This window comes from Lactuca serriola, chromosome 3 (genome assembly GCF_051521515.1).
Source record: "Lactuca serriola cultivar US96UC23 chromosome 3, Lser_US96UC23_V15, whole genome shotgun sequence".
NCBI lineage: Eukaryota > Viridiplantae > Streptophyta > Magnoliopsida > Asterales > Asteraceae > Lactuca > Lactuca serriola.
The window spans coordinates 75631229-75649764 of NC_136410.1; the positions used below are offsets into that span (position 1 = coordinate 75631229).

The 18536-nt window shown below is 34.7% G+C and overlaps 1 protein-coding gene and 2 long non-coding RNA genes across 3 annotated transcripts; 1 reads left to right on the plus strand and 2 right to left on the minus strand.

The window, feature by feature from the left end:
- Nucleotides 1-351: 351 nt before the first annotated feature.
- On the minus strand, nt 352-1462 carry LOC145094525 (uncharacterized). Its single transcript, XR_013703395.1, has 2 exons — nt 1180-1462; nt 352-1004 (listed from the first exon to the last, which is right to left on the minus strand). It is a non-coding gene; the product is annotated as an uncharacterized LOC145094525 (long non-coding RNA).
- A 2089-nt stretch (nt 1463-3551) lies between these two features.
- On the minus strand, nt 3552-4325 carry LOC145095398 (uncharacterized). Its single transcript, XM_079033288.1, has one exon. The coding sequence runs from the start codon at nt 4323-4325 to the stop codon at nt 3552-3554; it is 774 nt and encodes a 257-aa protein (XP_078889414.1).
- Nucleotides 4326-17664: 13339 nt separating this feature from the next.
- Nucleotides 17665-18278, plus strand: LOC145094526 (uncharacterized). Its single transcript, XR_013703396.1, has 3 exons — nt 17665-17809; nt 17904-17959; nt 18233-18278. It is a non-coding gene; the product is annotated as an uncharacterized LOC145094526 (long non-coding RNA).
- Nucleotides 18279-18536: the final 258 nt, after the last annotated feature.

Here is an 18536-nt window from a genome sequence, read left to right on the forward strand (position 1 = left end):
CATTCACGACACCCGGTTGTCAAGGCAACTGCTTCCATTAATCTTAGAAAAGGGAGAAGAGATGAAGACAAGGATCACTGTTTTAAAAACAGGTTCAAACAGGAACTGGAGACGGAAATGGTTCAACAACTGGTTTATGTCAATTTTAAATCAGTTCGAACTAAATGGTTTCTTCAAAAATCGAATTAAACCGATAAAAAAACGTTTGAACCGATTTATTGAATTTAGATAGTTGGATTTCACTTAGTTCGTTAAATAATAGTCTATTTCCAAAGCAAATTGGACACTTCAATCGATTAGATTAACCTAAGTATACACAATTTGAAAGTTGACGCACAACACCGTCAGACGTAGAAAATTTATTGATGTATATACATATGTATGTAAGACAATGAAAATATATAAAAATTATTGAAGACGGGTTGAACCGATCGAACCACAAAACATTGGTCACCAAACCATTTCAATTAAAAAAAAAAGGGTAAAAAAAGAGATGCCATAAATTTCTATTTTCAGAGGGTCCCAAAGAAATTACATTATTATATTATATTCTATAAAATAACTTTGGTAATTAGGGTTTATTATAACAAAATATGTTGATTATATAACGGCACACTATTTTACACAACAAACGTAAAATAGCAAGTAAGGTATAGCACTAAATCCACACTCATAATCATTTATTTTGTATCGCTTAATCAATATGGGTGCGGTTTTTTATTTGATATGGATTTATTAGCTTTAAAGGCAGTGGGCAGCTATGTCCTCGGTAGCCTTTCTGTAAAAGTCCATAAGTGTATCAGGATCAGGAACATGAGGGCTCAACTTTTCATACTCGGCAGTCCATGTGACAACATTGTCTGAACCATCCCTCTCTACACCAACAGTCACAACGATGGTCTTGTATAGTTCCATGAGATCGCCTTCGAATATGTTAAAGGTGATTGACTTTTTGTCCTCGTCAATGTCAATGATTTGCGATTTTGCTACACGATCTTTTCCATCTACATCAACATGCATATACTTTAAAACATTGATTTGTGTGTGCAAAGTAAATGTCCAGAATTGTTATACTATAGCAATATATATACCATAATTACCATAATTTTCTTCATGTGTTTAGTTAACAATAAGCTAAAGAAAAACAGATATTAGGTAGAGTATGTATATGTTCTTTACCATGAAAATAGTTCCAGGAGTGAACACAACCCACAGTTCCGGCTTCTCCTTCTTGGGTTTTACAATTTTGGAATGTTGTCGGGCTCAAGCTGGGAAGTTCGACAGGGCGATCCTTCAAACACTGATGAAAAACGCTACCATCACACTTGACCTTAATCTTAGCAACCCTTTTACCACTTAATGTCATTTCTATCGTTCTCTCAAACTTTTGAACAAAAGAAAGATGAGAATTACTTGCTCCTATCATTACCATTTATAGATGTCATACGGGCCTTCCCCACCACCTAATATAGATACACATATAATCTAAAGTAAGGCTTAAAGATAAATTAGATCGTTTTATGACTTCATCCCTATGGCAATCCTTTTTTCTTTTTTTCACTAAAACCTTAAATGACTATATTGCTCTAATTATTATACATATATTTCTTTTGTAATTTTAATTATTCTATATCCGATTATTTTTCCTTTTTTTTTTTTTTTTTTTTTGACAAAAATGGTCCAATAATAATTAACAGACTTGGTCCCTCCTATGTTGATAGGAAAATTATAGAAAGGAAAATATCGGGTATAGACATTATTTGGGCTTGAATTCCAAAATATAGACACAAAAAATTGAATTTTCAGGTATATACATGGATTCTGCGGACGTAGCTCCACGGAATCCACTGTAGTTCCACGGAATGACATAATTGTAAATAAATGAGGAAATTTAAAAAAAAAAAAAAAAACTCAATATCCATTCCGCGGAGCTACAGTCGATTCCGCGGAGGTAGCTCCGAAGAATGGATCCTTAGGAAAAAAAAAAAAAAACTCCAATAATTCTTTTATTTAAAGATCTCCAATTAAAAGACCAAAATGTTTTCACCTCACATTCATTCCAAACATTGTCAAGAAAAATTAATACAATCATAATCTTTTTTAAAAAATAATTAGTTGGGGAATGAATATAAACCCTAAAGAATCGATTTGAAAAAAAAAAATTAAATATTCATTCTTCGGAGCTACCTCCGCGGAGCTCTACGGAATCCACTGTAGCTCCGCAGAATGGATCTTTTTTTTTTATTATTATTTTTTATTTTTTTATTCCCTCATTTATTAACTGTAGCTCCGCAGAATGGATCTTTTTTTTTTATTATTTTTTATTTTTTATTAGCTTATTTATTTACGATTTTGTCATTCCATGAAGCTATAGTGGATTCCGCGGAGTTACTTCTGCGGAGCTCTGCGGAATCCACTGTAGCTCCGCGGAATGTATCTTTTTTATTATTATTATTTTTTATTTTTTTATTCCCTCATTTATTTACGATTTTCTCATTCCAGGAAGCTACAGTGGATTCTATACCTGAAAATTCAATTTTTTGTGTCTATATTTTGGAATTTAACCCTAAATAATGTCTACACCGATTATAGAAATGGTCCTTAGGAATATTTACATAAACAATCCCTTCTTTGAAATTACCTTTATAGAATTGATCATTATAATTTACAAAAATGGTCCTTATAGGAAAGTTACAGAAATTGTCTCTCTGTTTAACAAAACTATAGAAATTGACGCTATCCAACAGCAAAGTTACAAGAATTGTCCCTTTGTTTCTTAAAAATATAAAAATAGGTTCTGCATTTTACAAAATTATAGAATGGTAAGTGTATTTCACAAAATTAGAGAAAATGTTCCTGTGTTTCACATAATTACAGAAACGACCCATTGTTATTAATGAATTAGCATAAATGATCCATGTGTTTCGTAATGTTACATAATTGATTACGGACTAATAAATTAGAATTTATTCCTGACTAATAAATAAATTACATAGTTGCTCCTTGTGCTTCATAAAATTACAAGAATAGCCTTACCCACTAATGAAATTACAAAAATACTTTCTGAGAACAGCACATTACAAAAATAGTATAAAAAATACTCTCTCCTCCCAATTTAAATGTACATGTTACTATTTTAGGTTGTTCTAAAATAAATGTTCACTACTAAAAATAGATGAATAGTTTACCAAATTTCCCCAATTCATTTGAGTTAACCAATATGTTTTTATTAATGTGTTTTATGATAAGTAATTTTTTTAAAAAAAAGGTCATCCACATAATATGGAAACAAATACTCCAGTAACTCTAGTAAACTAAAAATTCAATCATATGAATTCATTATGTAGTGGCAGTAAATCAAATCGTAACCACACAAACAAAACATCTCATTTTTTCTAATTTTCATTAAAAAAAAGTCAAAATACAAGTGTTTTTTTCCAAACAAGGTGACGTGCAATGCATTTTTACTGGTTCGAATACAATATGGCATCGTCTAATAAATTTTGATCACATTCAATTTGGTGTGACAAATTACCTTCTTGTTCTAAGTTCTAACCTACATTTACCAATATACAAGTTTGAACCGCATCAACCAGTTCATCAATTGTACGCAAAACCTCTTGTTCTTGAAGTAATTGGATTGCTCGAAAAAAACCAAGGTCTAACACATTCAAATCCGGACTATTAGGGGGCTGAAAACAAAGTCGAATATCAAATCCATATCGAGATGTCACTTCAAGAAACTTGCTATCATTAACATCAATATGGGGATTTGCGTTGTCTTGTTGAATAAATATTGGAACGATATGACCTTGCGGCCATTTGGCTTTGATATCCAGTAGAACCTTTTCTATCAACCATGACCTTGTTACCTCTTTGTTCACCGATAAAATAGGCTTCGTCTCCAATGTTCCCGCAATACGGTTTTTGTTTGAACGCTTAGCAAGTTCTAATGTTGTAAACAGGTAGATACTAATTTCTCCTGAAAATACTTTGTTACCTAATGAATCAAATATCGGTCTTGCTACGGCCGCTAGAAACATAATGTTTGTGATAAACTTTTTGCTTTTACATGTTCGCAACGGTTCATCCTCACGGGGGACAAGGTAGTAATGTTTTGATGGTTTTGATATGTCAAACCACTTTTCATCAATATGAACAACATTAAACATATCATAGAATGCAGGAATCAAACTTAATAATGATTGTATAGTAATCTTGGATAAGAAAAATTCTAACCTTTCTCTTCTATTCTCATGAGTTAGAGTCGACTTGATCGCATTTGTATGTGGTCGAAGTACACCTTCCTTGATACGTCTATGCATCATTGATTTTGAGACATTTATAGATTTCGCAAGAGATCGTATATTGGCTCGACGACATAATGGAACTTCTGAAACTTGATTCAAGTTTATTTGTACCCTTTTCCGCTGTGGTTTGGCTTATTTGAAGATAAATCATCCGGTAATCCGTGGTCAATTTGAAATTTAGCTTGATGCCAAATGCGACTAATTGTCCGTGTAGAAACCGAAAATCGTGAAGCTATTTCACTTATGGAGCCTTTTTTTAATTCTCCATCACTACTTTCTAGCAATAAGAATTGATATATGGCTTGACGTTGTGCAAGGGTGGTGTTTTTTTAGTGGATAGATTTGTGGAAGGCTCCATATGAAGATTTGAATTATGACCAATGATGGATAATGTTTTAGGGGAAGTCTTTGCTTAAATGAAGACATATGTATACGAAATTAATGGGAAGTGAAGAGACACATGGAATAAGTTGGTGGCAAAAGAAAAAGCTTAGTAATCTAAAATCAAAATGAAATTTTAAATGAGTTTAATCTAAATGAAATTTTAACTGTGATCGACATAATTACGGCGACAAATTTTGCCTCCATTTGTTTAAGCAAAAATAATGAAAGTTTCAAGATACATTGCTGCAGAAAATTTTGTTTCAAGATAAGTTTATATGAATTCTAAAAGAAACTAAATAAAAAAAATTAATAAGGGTAAAAATGGCATTTTATCAGGTAAAAGACACATTGATTTGTGTTTTCTTAAACTGCGTGTTTTTTATTGGTGGACACTTATTTTGGGATGGACGGAGTAATAGATTAATAAATCCCCCACCCGCGACACATTCCACTAATTTATATTATTATTAAAGCATTTGGGTCCCACCCCTCACCCTTTAATCCTCTAAGGCTTCTCGGCGTGGCTTCGGGAACAGATTTGGTATTCTCGCGGAACATCAGGCCGAGGCATGTCAAACTCGGCTCAGCAATTCGGTATAGATTTACCGATGAGAGAGAATTCCCAATTTCAAAATGTTTTCCTTTTTTTACCATTTATTATTCAGATTCCATTTTCAAAAAATATCATCTTTCCCAAAAAAATACTCAATTTATAAAATATAATGTTTTTTTTTTTTTTTTAATTTCAAATTTTATATTCTCAATCTTCAACTATAAATACCCTCATCCTTATTCACTCTTCACCACATTCAAATCTTTTTAAATCTATTCTCTTAACTTTCTTACTTTTCTATCTTTTTCTACACATCATCACCAAAAATAGGCTAGTGTTTGGTCTACTAAAAAAGAGATCTTACTCGCACATTCATGGATTGATGTAGCAGAAGATCCAACCCACAATGACGGCCCTTCGACTACTTTTTAAAGGAGAGTTGCCGATATATACAACCGCCAAGCCCTTCAACCTCAAAGAAAAGATCAACTCTACGCCAAATAGAGAAACGCAAAAGCACTTGCAACTTGTTTGACCATTGTGTTTCATAGGGTGATGCATGAAGCCTCAAATGGTGAAAACGAAAATACTTTGCTAGGGAATGCTATTGAGCTTACAATGTTGAAACTGACAAATATTTTAGGTTTGTTGAGTTTTGACAAACTGTGAGGCAGTGGCCCAAATGACGTCAAATTTATAGTCTTTGTCTTCTAATTTCTAGTTGTTTGTGTGTTTGAATTTATAGTATCATGTTTTTGAATTTCTAGTGGTCTTGTGATGTTTTTAATTTCTATGTTTTTTTGAATTTCTATATTTTTAATGGAATTTAAGTTTTTTAAAAAAATAATATCTTTTAAATATTTATTCTCTAAATTAATTAAAAATATATATTTAGCATGGCAAGTGTGACAAATAATGTCATGCAAACCAAAGTGTGACAAAAATAACATAACACCTATGTAGACTGTGACAGGTGTAGCAAACACCCACTATCCTAAGTCTAAATGGTAGATGAGCATAGAAAAAGGGTGTGTGTGTGTTATGACTTATGCACTTATGCCTACGTCTACAGCTAATGACTTGAGAAGGAGAAGGTGGCTGAACACCGATTATGGATTTAACTCAACACTAAATACCCAATAACTGTTAGTGATTTGTTGTCATTAATATTATTTAAATGTAATGGGATTACTTTGTTGACCAAAGGTGATCTTGATAAATATTAAACAAGTAAGGAATGTGTGGAGTACGCACTTGTTTAAGTTTGATCAAGTTTTCAAAGTACACTGTCATTTAGGGGCGAAACCCCTAAACGAACGGGGGTCCAGGGGCAGCGCCACTGGGAGCGGGGTCCAAGGGGCGGTAGCCCCTGGTGGGGTCCAAGGGGCAGAGCCCCTGGCTGGGGTCGAAAATCGTATTTTCAGAGAATTGACCATTGTTTGACCCTTATCCAAACTTCCGTTTTATGTCAGTTTTTATAGTTTATGACAGTTACAAACTGTCATATGACAGTTTTCAGACAATGATCATAAATTCGGTTTTGGTCTCATTTTTCTGGTACAGACGAAACTATCATCAAAGCATTCTAAATTCTTGTCTCTCTGAGTCTTATCCGGTTAAAGAATATTGGAATTACCACCCAAATGCTTTAATCTGAAAATATTTTACATAATTCTCAGAATTCCAAGCCTTACTATACCCCAATTTCTAACAATAACTGCCTCCCGAAACAACACACATCTCCATTCCTCTTACTGTCGAATCCTTACCCTAAGCAAGTGTTCCATTCCCATTGTGTTCTTTTAATTTTTGTGCAGTCACGTAAAAACATTATCCACACACATATGTTTGTGTGTGGTTGTAAAACTCAAGGGGAGCTCCTTCCAGCTCTACATATCGGTGTTTTTCAAATTTTGTTTGCCAGATTTGTGTTTGATTTTACAATTTAATCATATAGTTTTGCATATATATGTTTAATTTTGTTTTTCGGTATTTGATTTTGCAATATAATAAATCAATAGGAAATTTCCACCATTCTTTGAGATTGTTGAAGAAGACGCAGAAGGTGGGGGAGGAGACGGTGACACTCTGGTCGCTCGGAGGGGAAGAGTAAGAGATCCAGTGGAGTGGTACATTATTGGTCCTCTATAAACTTTATAATACTAAACGAGTAATTTAATAATACAAATAAAAGAAAATACTAACTAATATGTGTATGGAATGAACAAAAATCGTAACAAAAAATACCACAGGAGTGAAAATATCAGAAACTAAACGCACAATATTTATCTCAAACCAAATAAAAATGATTTATGTGATTTGCTTCAAAATCTAAATAAATAAATTAATAACGTGATTCATGTCTAATTGCATATGAACATCACATTTTTATTAAGAATGTCACAAAATCGTGCGAGTTATGACTAGCTGAATATGCACTTCACGTTTTTCTTAAGAAAATCACAATAAAAAAATCTATCCAGCGGTTTGGTTTTTGCATCTTTATTTCATTTTTTTTTTAATTTTTTTTTCCTAACAGCAAGTTAGTAGAGCAAAAAAGATGGAGAGCTGGTGGAAGTTAGGCTGTGGTACTTTATCATATTTTTATTTAATTTTTAATATATATAAATAATATATTAGAATTATATATATTCTATAGTAGAGAATTAAAAACCATTAATTTTGATATATTTTTTATAATTTTTAATATATATATATATATATATATATATATATATATATATATATATATATATATATATATATGATTTAATAATAATTAAAAAAGAAAGAATAAAAGTGCGGCAAGGATATCACAATTTTCGTTCCAGGTCGATGCGGTGTTTACCGTATATTGCATTATACCGCAGTATGTGGTATGTGGTGCACCACATGGTCTTATGGTGGGCAAAAACCTAATCGAACACCTAAAATACCAAAATTTTGAAACCTCACATAAAATCGAAAATATAGTTTATTTCTTTATTTTCAAAAACCGAAAATTTCGGTTTTGTTTCGGTTTGTGGAATGATAAACTAGAAACCAACAAAACGGAACATTTATTTGTATTAACTATTAAATGCTTTAGAAGTAAATATTTTTAACATATATGATAAACAAAATATGTGTTGAAGAGGCATATTTAGCAGCTTGGTTGGATGGTTAATGTTACGGACGAGGGGAACCTGGGGTCTAAGGTTTTCTGGTATAGAACCAATAAACCCGAGAAAAATAAATAAAAGGAAACCGAGAGCCTAACTAAACTGATCGATTTAGGTTTATGTTTGGTTTTTAATATTTGAAAACCGATGCTATTGGGTTTAAGTTTTGTTTTGGCTCTAAATTAACCGACTCAATCCAAAACATGCTCACCCCTAGAACGAGTATAAATTACATCCACTTTTTGGATTACAAGATCAATATTCCGGCCAACTGATAGACCTACCAAACTTACCGTAAAACTGCACCTGATCATTAACAAAGAAAGAGCTGTTTTGCACCTTGTTGTTTTGAAGCATACTGAAACTTGTATATCACTAACTTTTGAAAAAGTATCACTAAATAAATCTATTATTTACGCTTTGAAAATATGGGATATTGACAAAACTAACCAAATCGGGAAGGTTTTGTGTGAGAAATGCATAATGGGGTTAGGGAATTGGCCGACTGATTTGTTTCTGAGGTTGGTCAGTGAGAACGCGTAGCTTTTGAGAGGAAAAGTCCGATGAAACACAAGGATGAAAATCACTTGGTACTTCTATTCCCCCCTCCTCACCTTTGATTCTTTCCGAATCCAAAAAATATATATATATTTGCAAGATACAAACACTGATATTTATCATGTGATTCGTGTCTACTTTAATAAGAACATGGTAATAGTCACATTTATATTAAGGAAATCACAAAGTTTAATCGTGTAATTGACTACTAATTGAATTTGCACATGTTAACGATCACATTTAACTTTTAAATAAATAATTAGTCGAAGAGAAAGACTATGAAATTTGTTTGCCTTTCGTATCTTTAGTTTCTTGTAATTAAACACTTGAAACATGTATTTATATGAATGATTTTTTTTGTATCTTCGAACAATTATTATGGATATGATAATTTGATAATTAATCTTTTCATATTATTAAAATGCATTTCTTATGATTGAAAATAGATTTAGCATTTTCAGTATATAATAAAGGTTACGTTTTTTTTTTTAAACTAATCTTGTAGAATGTTTTAAAGTTACTAAGTAACTGTTTTTATGTCTTTTTAAATAAGTAAGAAATTTATGTTTTTTGTATAGTTACCTCTCGTATGTATAACGTTGAATATGTCACCCATCTTTCAAAATTTATATTTTCGGCTCAAATTGTAAACTTTATTATAAATTTTGTCTGAATATAAATTTTTGTTACGAATTCATCCCAATTTTTTTTACAAAATTATTATTCTACACCTTTTAAAGACATTTTATAATGAATTATGAGCAATTATCAACATTTGCAACTCTTCTTGGTAAGCAGAAATATCTCCCTGAACCTGGTAATTTGTGCTTTGAATTTTCATGATCGGCTGGGAAGAAACATCTTCAGTGGTTTGCGATTGATGAACAGCCATTTTTAGGGTTTGTGAAAGAACTTGAAGAACAAAGAGAAAAAGATTACCAATCGGCTGAGAATCATATTGTGAGCGTAAAATTGGAATGAAATCCCCAATTCCCTTTTTATATGTATACTCAATTTGAATTACAAATGGTTGTCATTAATAGCTTGTCACACTTTCCTTGAAAATCGTAACAATATCCGTAAAGCACGTCATGTCAAGAAAAGTGATGAGTAATTTTGCCTAGAAAATCATAAAGTAAGCAAACCGTCACATCATACGTCTTTTCGAAAGCACCCACTAGATAAGGACCAAAAACCTTCGGCATGGAGGTTGGACTCTTTTACTTTTCGGTTTAAAAGTGAAGTCATGTGTCAGACTTGCGAAATCGTTAGCCTGAGTTGGTATTACTCAGAACCTCAAAGATTTCGTGAGTGCAATGTGTACCAAAGAAAAAGATAAGAATCAAAATAAAAAAAAAAATTGATTCTGTGATGTCGAAAATAAAATTTCAACATAAAGGCAGTTAGATACCAGGCAAATATCACTTCACTAATTATCAAGAGAGATAATCAACAGCTTGTATGGTTTCCCGTGAAGTACAATCGATTGCTTGTTAAGAAGTATCGAAGGACATCTTTTTATAAGGCTTCATGGGTGGTTGAAAATTTTGTTACATATCACAACAAAACATAAGTGTGAAAAATTGTAACTGAAATTACCTGTTTGACCAGTGTAGTCAGTGACAAGTATGCTTTGGAAAGATATTCACAGTGAAATCATATTCCACAAATCAAAAATTATTCATGGATCTTGTTGGGTAAAAATGTCGTGGGTTTCGAACATTTTAGCAAGACCACGCAAAAAGAAAGAATGTGATTTGGAGTATCGAAAATTGGTACAAAAACAAATGTTTCGTTATAACCTAGAACAAAGTTCTCCGTCAATTCTTTATAGGTTTCGAAATTTTGCATTTCACTTTCACCACGGTTTCATGAATCCAGATCATTAACACAGAATGTTTACATACCTATAACCTGGTTGGTTTGTACCAGAAATGTCTTGGGTATATGTCATTGTGTTTGATCGTAAAAGAACTTTAAGATGAAAAAGATTGGTTTAAGAATCGAATGTACATCTGCTATATATATGGACCAAGCAGTTAACTCTTAACTCATATGAGAAGAGTAAGGTAGCTCAGGAACGAATGTGAATACAGCCTGATTGGGAAGGAATCCTCAGGATAAGAAAACCATTAAGGCTTCAAAACACATTGCGTTATGGAGGCTTGGGTCGACACACTGCAGCATGCTTCTAGGGACATCCTAACTAGTACAAAGTTTCGAATATTTACCATTCTCTAAGGCAGCAAGCAGAAGGCATGAAAAATCTTCGCTAGAAGCTACACAAGAAAAACTTAAACAAACAAAAATATTTTTGGATTTTTGATTTTTGAATGAAAAATTACAAAAATAAGAAAATCTTTTTGGTATTTTTGAATTTTGGAAAAAAAGACAAAAATGAAAAATCTTTTTGTTGTTTTTGATTTGTAAAGAAAAATAACAAACATAACAAGAAATGTACCTAAGTTGCGAAATTAGGAAATTGTCAAAAGTAGTGAATAATTTTTCAAACCACTATGCATGATGTCAAAAGTGAATCATGTCGAAGCGTTAACTGTGAACAGTAACTGCTGAATCATGAACAGTAACCCCTGAATCGACATCTTTCCTCATTTTGTCATTCCATCGAAATTAGTCGTGGAATCGAATTTGCATCCATCATTCCTAAGTCATTCAAAATTCTCATGAAAGATTTTTCATCAAAGGGTTTTGTAAAGATATCAGCAAGCTGATCAATGGCCTTTACAAAATGAACTTCTATGTTTCCATCTTCAACGTGATATTTTATAAAATGGTAACGAAGAGCAATGTGTTTAGTTTTCGAATGTTGCACAGAGTTATGACAAATGCGAATGGCACTTTGTGAATCACAATACAACATAATCTTCTTCATGTTGTAGCACCTGGTTCCTGGTACGTAAAACTTATTTGAGTATTTCTCTTCTTTTAACCTTGGACTCGGCGAGTCATAGGTCCGACTCGCCGAGTAGATGCGGGACCCGGGACACGTTTAAGTTGTCGACTCAGCAAGTCCATATCCTGGACTCGGCGAGTCACAGTTGTTGGATGAAACCCTAAGTTTCAGGGGTTTGCACCTTATTTAAACAACATATCCGCCCCAAGCCAGCCCCCATTCACTCCCCAGAGCTTCCAACCCCCGTTCCAAGTTGTTCATTTAGAGCTTGAAGCAATTGTTGTGTGATTTTGAAGGTTTTGAGGCAAAAAGGGAAGAAGATCAAGAGGAAGGAAAGGAATCCAAGCATCTTTGTGCTCTCTCAGCAGTTCCTTTGAGGTATAACCCGTTTTCCCTATGTTTCTATGCTTACTACTTCATTTAAGTCATTCTTGAGCCAACCCCCAAGCTTGTATGTGCAATATAAGTCGTAATAAGTTGATTAGCCTCTAGATCTAGGCAAGATTGAGCTCCAGGAGCTCAGATCTGTTACCTTTATGGACCCATGTTGCTTGTTCACCCTAGATCTACCCTTTTGAGGCATTTTGAACCCTAAAATCCATATTGATGAATATCTACACGTAAAGTTGGAAACTTTACGTGTGATTCGTGTCCTAGAAGTCCAGATCTATGAATGGCATGGACTGGAATCGAGCAAATCTGTGTATTTAGTGGGTGCATGGCAACGGCTCGGCGAGTCGTTCATATGACTCGGCGAGTCTGTTTGCGAGTCTCTGAGTTTGTCACCTTTTCGTAGTGTCGAGTGAATAGTGAATCACGGGTTGTGACTCAGTGAGTCGGAAGCTGAACTCATCTATGGAGGTACTCGGCGAGTCAATGCCCTGACTCGGCGAGTTCAAGGCAATCTCCTTAGATTAAGAACAGACTAGGTGAGTTGTTCATACAACTCGGCGAGTCGCAGCATAAGTGTTCTTCGGATGAAGATGGACTTGGCGAGTTGTTCATACAACTCGGCGAGTCTTAGCATAAGTGTTCATCGGATGAAGATGAACTCGACGAGTTGTTCATACAACTCGGCGAGTAGGATGAAGGACTTGAATATCAGTTTAGAAGGTGAACTCGTCGAGTCATCGCCTAACTCGACGAGTAGGAACGGGATTCAGGGCAATCGTTTGAGTAAGGACTCGGCGAGTTGGAAAGCCAACTCGGCGAGTCGGGTCAACTGAAAGTTGACTCTGACTTTGACTTAGGGCATGATCAGGGGTAAAATGGTCATTTTACCCAAAGGATAGTTAGCAGCGTTTGATTGAGTATGTTATGGGAATTGCAGCCGGAGGATTTCCGGAGCAGCAGCAGCAGTAGTAGACAGTCAGTTCCCGATCAGATCAGCAGCTACTTCGAGGTGAGTTACCTTCCAGTAGCGGTGGGTCTACGGCCACAATGTCGGCCCACCAGTAGGAGTCGTATGTTAGATGATTGTCCTTGTGATTTCATCTAGGTTTGCTACTACCTGTTATGTTATATGCTAGCATGATATGTTATATGAGATAAAAGTAGAGATCGGTTGATAGGACCGAAGGGTATTCAGACACCCCAGAAATGTCTGACAGTACGTGATGATATGTTTGCATGCTGGCTTGTTATGTTATATACGATAAAGGTAGTAAGAGGGGACTAGTCCCTGAGGATCGGTTGTTAGGACCGACGGGTAGTCAGTACCCTAGAATGGCTTGACACGGGTAGTCAGCACCCCAGAATGGCTTGACATGGGTAGTCAGCACCCCAGAATGGCTTGACATGGGTAGGACGGCACCCCAGAATGGTCGTACCGGGTAGTCAGGCGCCCCAGAATGGCCTGGCAGTATGTATGTTATGTGCTTGTATGGTATGTGGTACGGTGGGGGAACTCACTAAGCTTTGTGCTTACGGTTTTCAGTTTTGGTTTCAGGTACCTCCTCAGCTAGGGGAAAGGAGCCGGCGTGGTAGCAGCATGTCACACACACACTCTCTGGTTTCCGCATTTACAAGATTCTCTGGGATTTAGACTCTGATATTTGATTGGTTGTATGATTTGGCTTTTAGACATGGTTTATGTTGTGTCATGGTTTGATCAAACAATGGTTTAATTTATTAATGTTTTCTAAAGTAATGTTTTAAAATGAAATTTTTGGACGTAAAAATTGGGTCGTTACACATGTTCATTGCATAATCATGCGGCTGACTTTGTATCCATATGATTTGCGAAGTGCAAACTGCAGCAACAACAGACTCTGCTTCTGTTGTGGAAATCGGAACACAAGTTTGCTTTTACGCACTACAAGAAAAATAGCCTTTTACGACGCGCAAACCACGACACTCATTGATTTATGTTACGCAATGGAGAGTGACGTTAAAAAGGTGTCATCTCTTCAAAAAATTTAAGGATAGAAGACACACATTATTGCGCGCCCTTAAATTAGTGTCTAAAAAAAAACACGGAGGGCACCTATAATAAATTGTGCGTCGTCTAAGGATGTCGCTTTATAATTTTTAATGGAACGCGCGTTCCATCCTTTAACAGTAGGGGGAAATGAAATTCTGAAAAAATTAAAAATCCCGCCTTCCTTTTTTTTCTCCTTTCCCTCTTGCCCAAATTATGGACGCTCCTTCCTTCCCCCTCCTGCTGCCTACTTCTTCCCTCACTTCTACCTACTGGAACCACCATATCTCCCACTCGATGTTGAAATTGTTAGAAAAAGCCCTAATTATACTCTCAAGTCTAAATACAGAAAAAATAGAAGATGGTGAAGAAGTAGCAGTAGAGGAAGTGGAGGATGAACAGTCGAAAATGGAAGGAATGGCATCAATAGCGTTGTTACTAGATGGGTCAATCTCGGGTCATTTTGTTCAGCTTCCCGAGTCCGTTTATTACCAGGTGGGTCAATCTCGTCTTTTCGTCTCGACTTCATATCTCTCTGTAAAGCAACCGACGACCCCCACACCACCATCTGCAAACCCTAAGCCATCGTCACTACCATTGAACCCTAAAAACTCATTCACACTCCACTAGATTGGGCTCTCATTAATTGGAAATCCGCGCTGAATTTCTTTCTACCCATGGACACGATTTTCAATAATGCGATAACAAAAACGATTACGAGCCATGAGAGAGCGTACACTAAGATTGATTTATCGTTTTGGACGACTTTGAGGTGGTAAACGATACTGTATTGGTAAATGAAGAATCGGAGAGAAAGGAGGATTTCCGTCAGACGACCGACTGCACCGGTGGATCGGAGGTGGTCCTGTTCTTCCTCCCACCATGATTCCCAGCTTTTGTTCGCCGGAACACCGATTCCACCGTGGTTTCTGATCCACGCTGACTAGTCGTCCCAGTCTTCAATGATTTTCTGCCCTTCTTCAATCTTGAGTACACGGTGTGTGCTTATTTTTTCTGCTCAAATCCCAACTTCCACTTCAGATTTATAGTATTTTTCTATATTTTTTTCTTCATAAACATGCTGATTTATCCCATTCTATACCTAAACTTTGATGTTATGAATAGGGTATCAATAGGGCTAGGGTGGAGCAAATGGAAGACCGGTTAAAGGAAGACATATTGCTAGAAGCTGCAAGGTATTCTTTTTAACATGTTTCTGTGTTTGATATCCATTTTCTTATCATCTCAATACCTATCTCGATTACAGATATGGAAATAAGATCCTAGTAACTGATGAACTACCAGATGGTCAAATGGTGGATCAATGGGAGCCAGTCACACCAACTCTGTCAAAACATCACTACAGGTTCACCATACTATGAAATTAAATGTTCATTTTGAATATCTGTTTCATAATTCCTTTCACTATTGTAGGTCTATTTAGAAATCCAAACAAGAAAATTCCTTGTTGACTACGAACGCATTCCAGCAACAGATGAAAAATCACCCAAGGAACATGATTTTGATACGTTGGTGAGTGTTATTTTCATTTAACAAAATGAAAATATTTAACTTAGATTATACTTTATATATGATTTGTGTTTTATGATCTTTATAGGTTGATAGAATTTCAAGAGCTGATCTTAAGACAAAAATAATCTTTAACTGCCAAATGGGGCATGGGCGTACTACCACAGGGATGGTCATTGCCACATTGATCTATTTAAATCGAATAGGAGCTTCTGGTACTTTTTTTTTGTCTCTGTGAAGTTTATGTTTTATGATTGCATGCTTTTACAGTATGCAAATGAACCTTTTTCCTTATAAATTTCCCATTACAACAACATTCTTGAGTAACTTCTTTTTGATTGACATGGTTTTAGGGTGGTGTTGAAGGCAAACGACAGGTGGACAAAGTGATTGACAAGTGTGCCTCGATGCAGAACTAAATCTGCTTTAGGGCGGGTTCCCAGTCTATGGTGTTACAAATCCAACTGTGGAAAGAATTAAATCTGTTATGCAAAGAATAGGTAGCTTTAAAGGTGGCCTGGGTAGACCCGTCTTTTGGCACAACATGAGAGAAGAACCTGTTATTTACATTAATGGAAAGCCCTTTCTGCTTCGTGAGGTTGAAAGACCCTACAAAAACATGCTCGAGTATACGGTATATAATAATAATCCTCTCTCATTTTTAATGTTTATTATTTAAATATACTCAAGTGTCAAGTGGTTTAATGTAGGGAATTTACTGTGAAAGAGTGGAGAGAATGGAAGCTCGACTGAAAGAAGATATTCTCAAAGAACCTGAACGTTATGGATGTAAGGTATCTACCTGATACCTTGCTGCAACCTTGTTGCCTAAGAACAGAAAACAAAACAGAACAGGAAGGAAAAAAGGAAAAAAAAACTACATGGCTGGCAACAGGTGATAACAGGGGAAGAAAAAGATGGGATTTTTTATTTTGCTTGGTGGAAAAGAAAACTTTTATTCCTGAAAAACTTCTTTCTAAATACCTATAACGTAGCATATTTATACTAAAAGAAAAAGAGTTTGACTCATAGTCTAAAACCGGGAAACAAAAATAATAAAAGCATTTTCCTAAAATGCCCCTGTGGGCTTTTTCCTGAATTACGCCAACAATGGAGGTGATATTATGGCAATTCACGAACTACAATCATATTTTATTACAAAAACTTAATTAAATTGGAACTTTCCCAAAATACCCCTGAGGCTATTTTTGTCCCCAATTCTCAGGGGACGGAATAATGATGGATGGTCAAGCTAAAATTTGGTTTTGAATTTAATTTGGTATCAAAATGACAGGTTTGATAATGGTAGATGGTCAAGATACAAGAACTTTTCAAGTCCATTTGGAATATTACACTACATATAATATTCTCTCTTTATTTCAGAACTTCTTACTTCTTCGTCTTATTAACTTTTTCATTTTATAATATGTTTGGATGCTGCTACATTTTAATACTGTCTGGAGTATATTATATTTGTTATTTGTGATAATAGCAGCTGGTTTTGTTTGTGATGGGATTAGTGTAAATTTTTGTCTGTTTTGTTGTTTTCTGGATGATAGCTAGGTACCTAAAGCATTGTTTAAAGGTGGATCAGTAGTCTACATGTCATTGCATTCTCACTGTTACCTATCAAAGTACTGAGGTAAATATTATGATTTTTTATATTAATTTTCTTACTTTCTAAAATTATTAGTGTTTTTTTTTTCTGAGTTATGATTGAAAAACAGTGAACTAGGGTAAATTTTATGAATTATGATATTAGTTTCTGAAAATATATAATTAGGGCATCATTATGTCTTATTGCCCCGGGCAACATATTTCTTTGGATCGGCCCTGGGTCCTTGCATTGCAATTGCCTATTTATCGGTTCTAAAGGACTGTGAGATTCATTGCTTTCATGAAGGATTGGAAGTCAAACGACTTGGTGGTCTCCATGTCATTGGGACATCTTTGCATGAGTCCCGAAGAATTGATAATCAGGTAACTTTGCATCAATATTGTGTTTTAAGGTTTTACATAAATTTAGCATATACTTTCAGACTCACTTTTTTAATTTATTTCTTGCTTTACAAAGCTTCGTGGCAGAGCAGGAAGGCAAGGAGATCCTGGATCAACACGCTTCATGGTCAGGTAAGTTCATTTAAATGATTTTTATAAAGTTTAAAGTCAATCCTTTCATCTGGACAAAATTCTTCATGTTAAATTACGTAATAGTCCTTGGAGTAGTTGACATGAACAATTTTTTTTTGTTAGAATGATTCCATATATATGTGCAAGCAAGCACATGCCTTGTGAAAAAGGGAAATCTATTCTAGTCATTCTCTTTAACAAGGCAACCTTAAAGTTGATTTTTTAAACCTGATGTTTAAAACTACATTGAGTGTGAGATAGAAGTTTATGCAGAGAAGGAAAAAGATAGAAGTTTTTGAGGATGTTGCTGATGAAAAAGATAAAGGTTCTTTAGGATGCTGCTAATGAAGTTTATGCAGAGAAGGAAAAAGATAGAAGTTTGTTGGCACATAGTAAGCTAGATAATTAATGCAATTGTATATAAATGAGTTCATTTTTTTATAACATTTACTCACTATTGGAATAATTATTTGTATTTGACATATTAGTGAAATGAATTATATTTGTTATTTATGGTATTTTATTTATTATTATGAGATTTCTAATGTATTATTTAATATGAAAAATTAGTAAATCT

Bases quoted from the DNA above. Each gene is read 5' to 3' on its own strand.
- LOC145095398 (XM_079033288.1), bottom strand. From the start codon at position 4,325: ATGCATAGACGTATCAAGGAAGGTGTACTTCGACCACATACAAATGCG.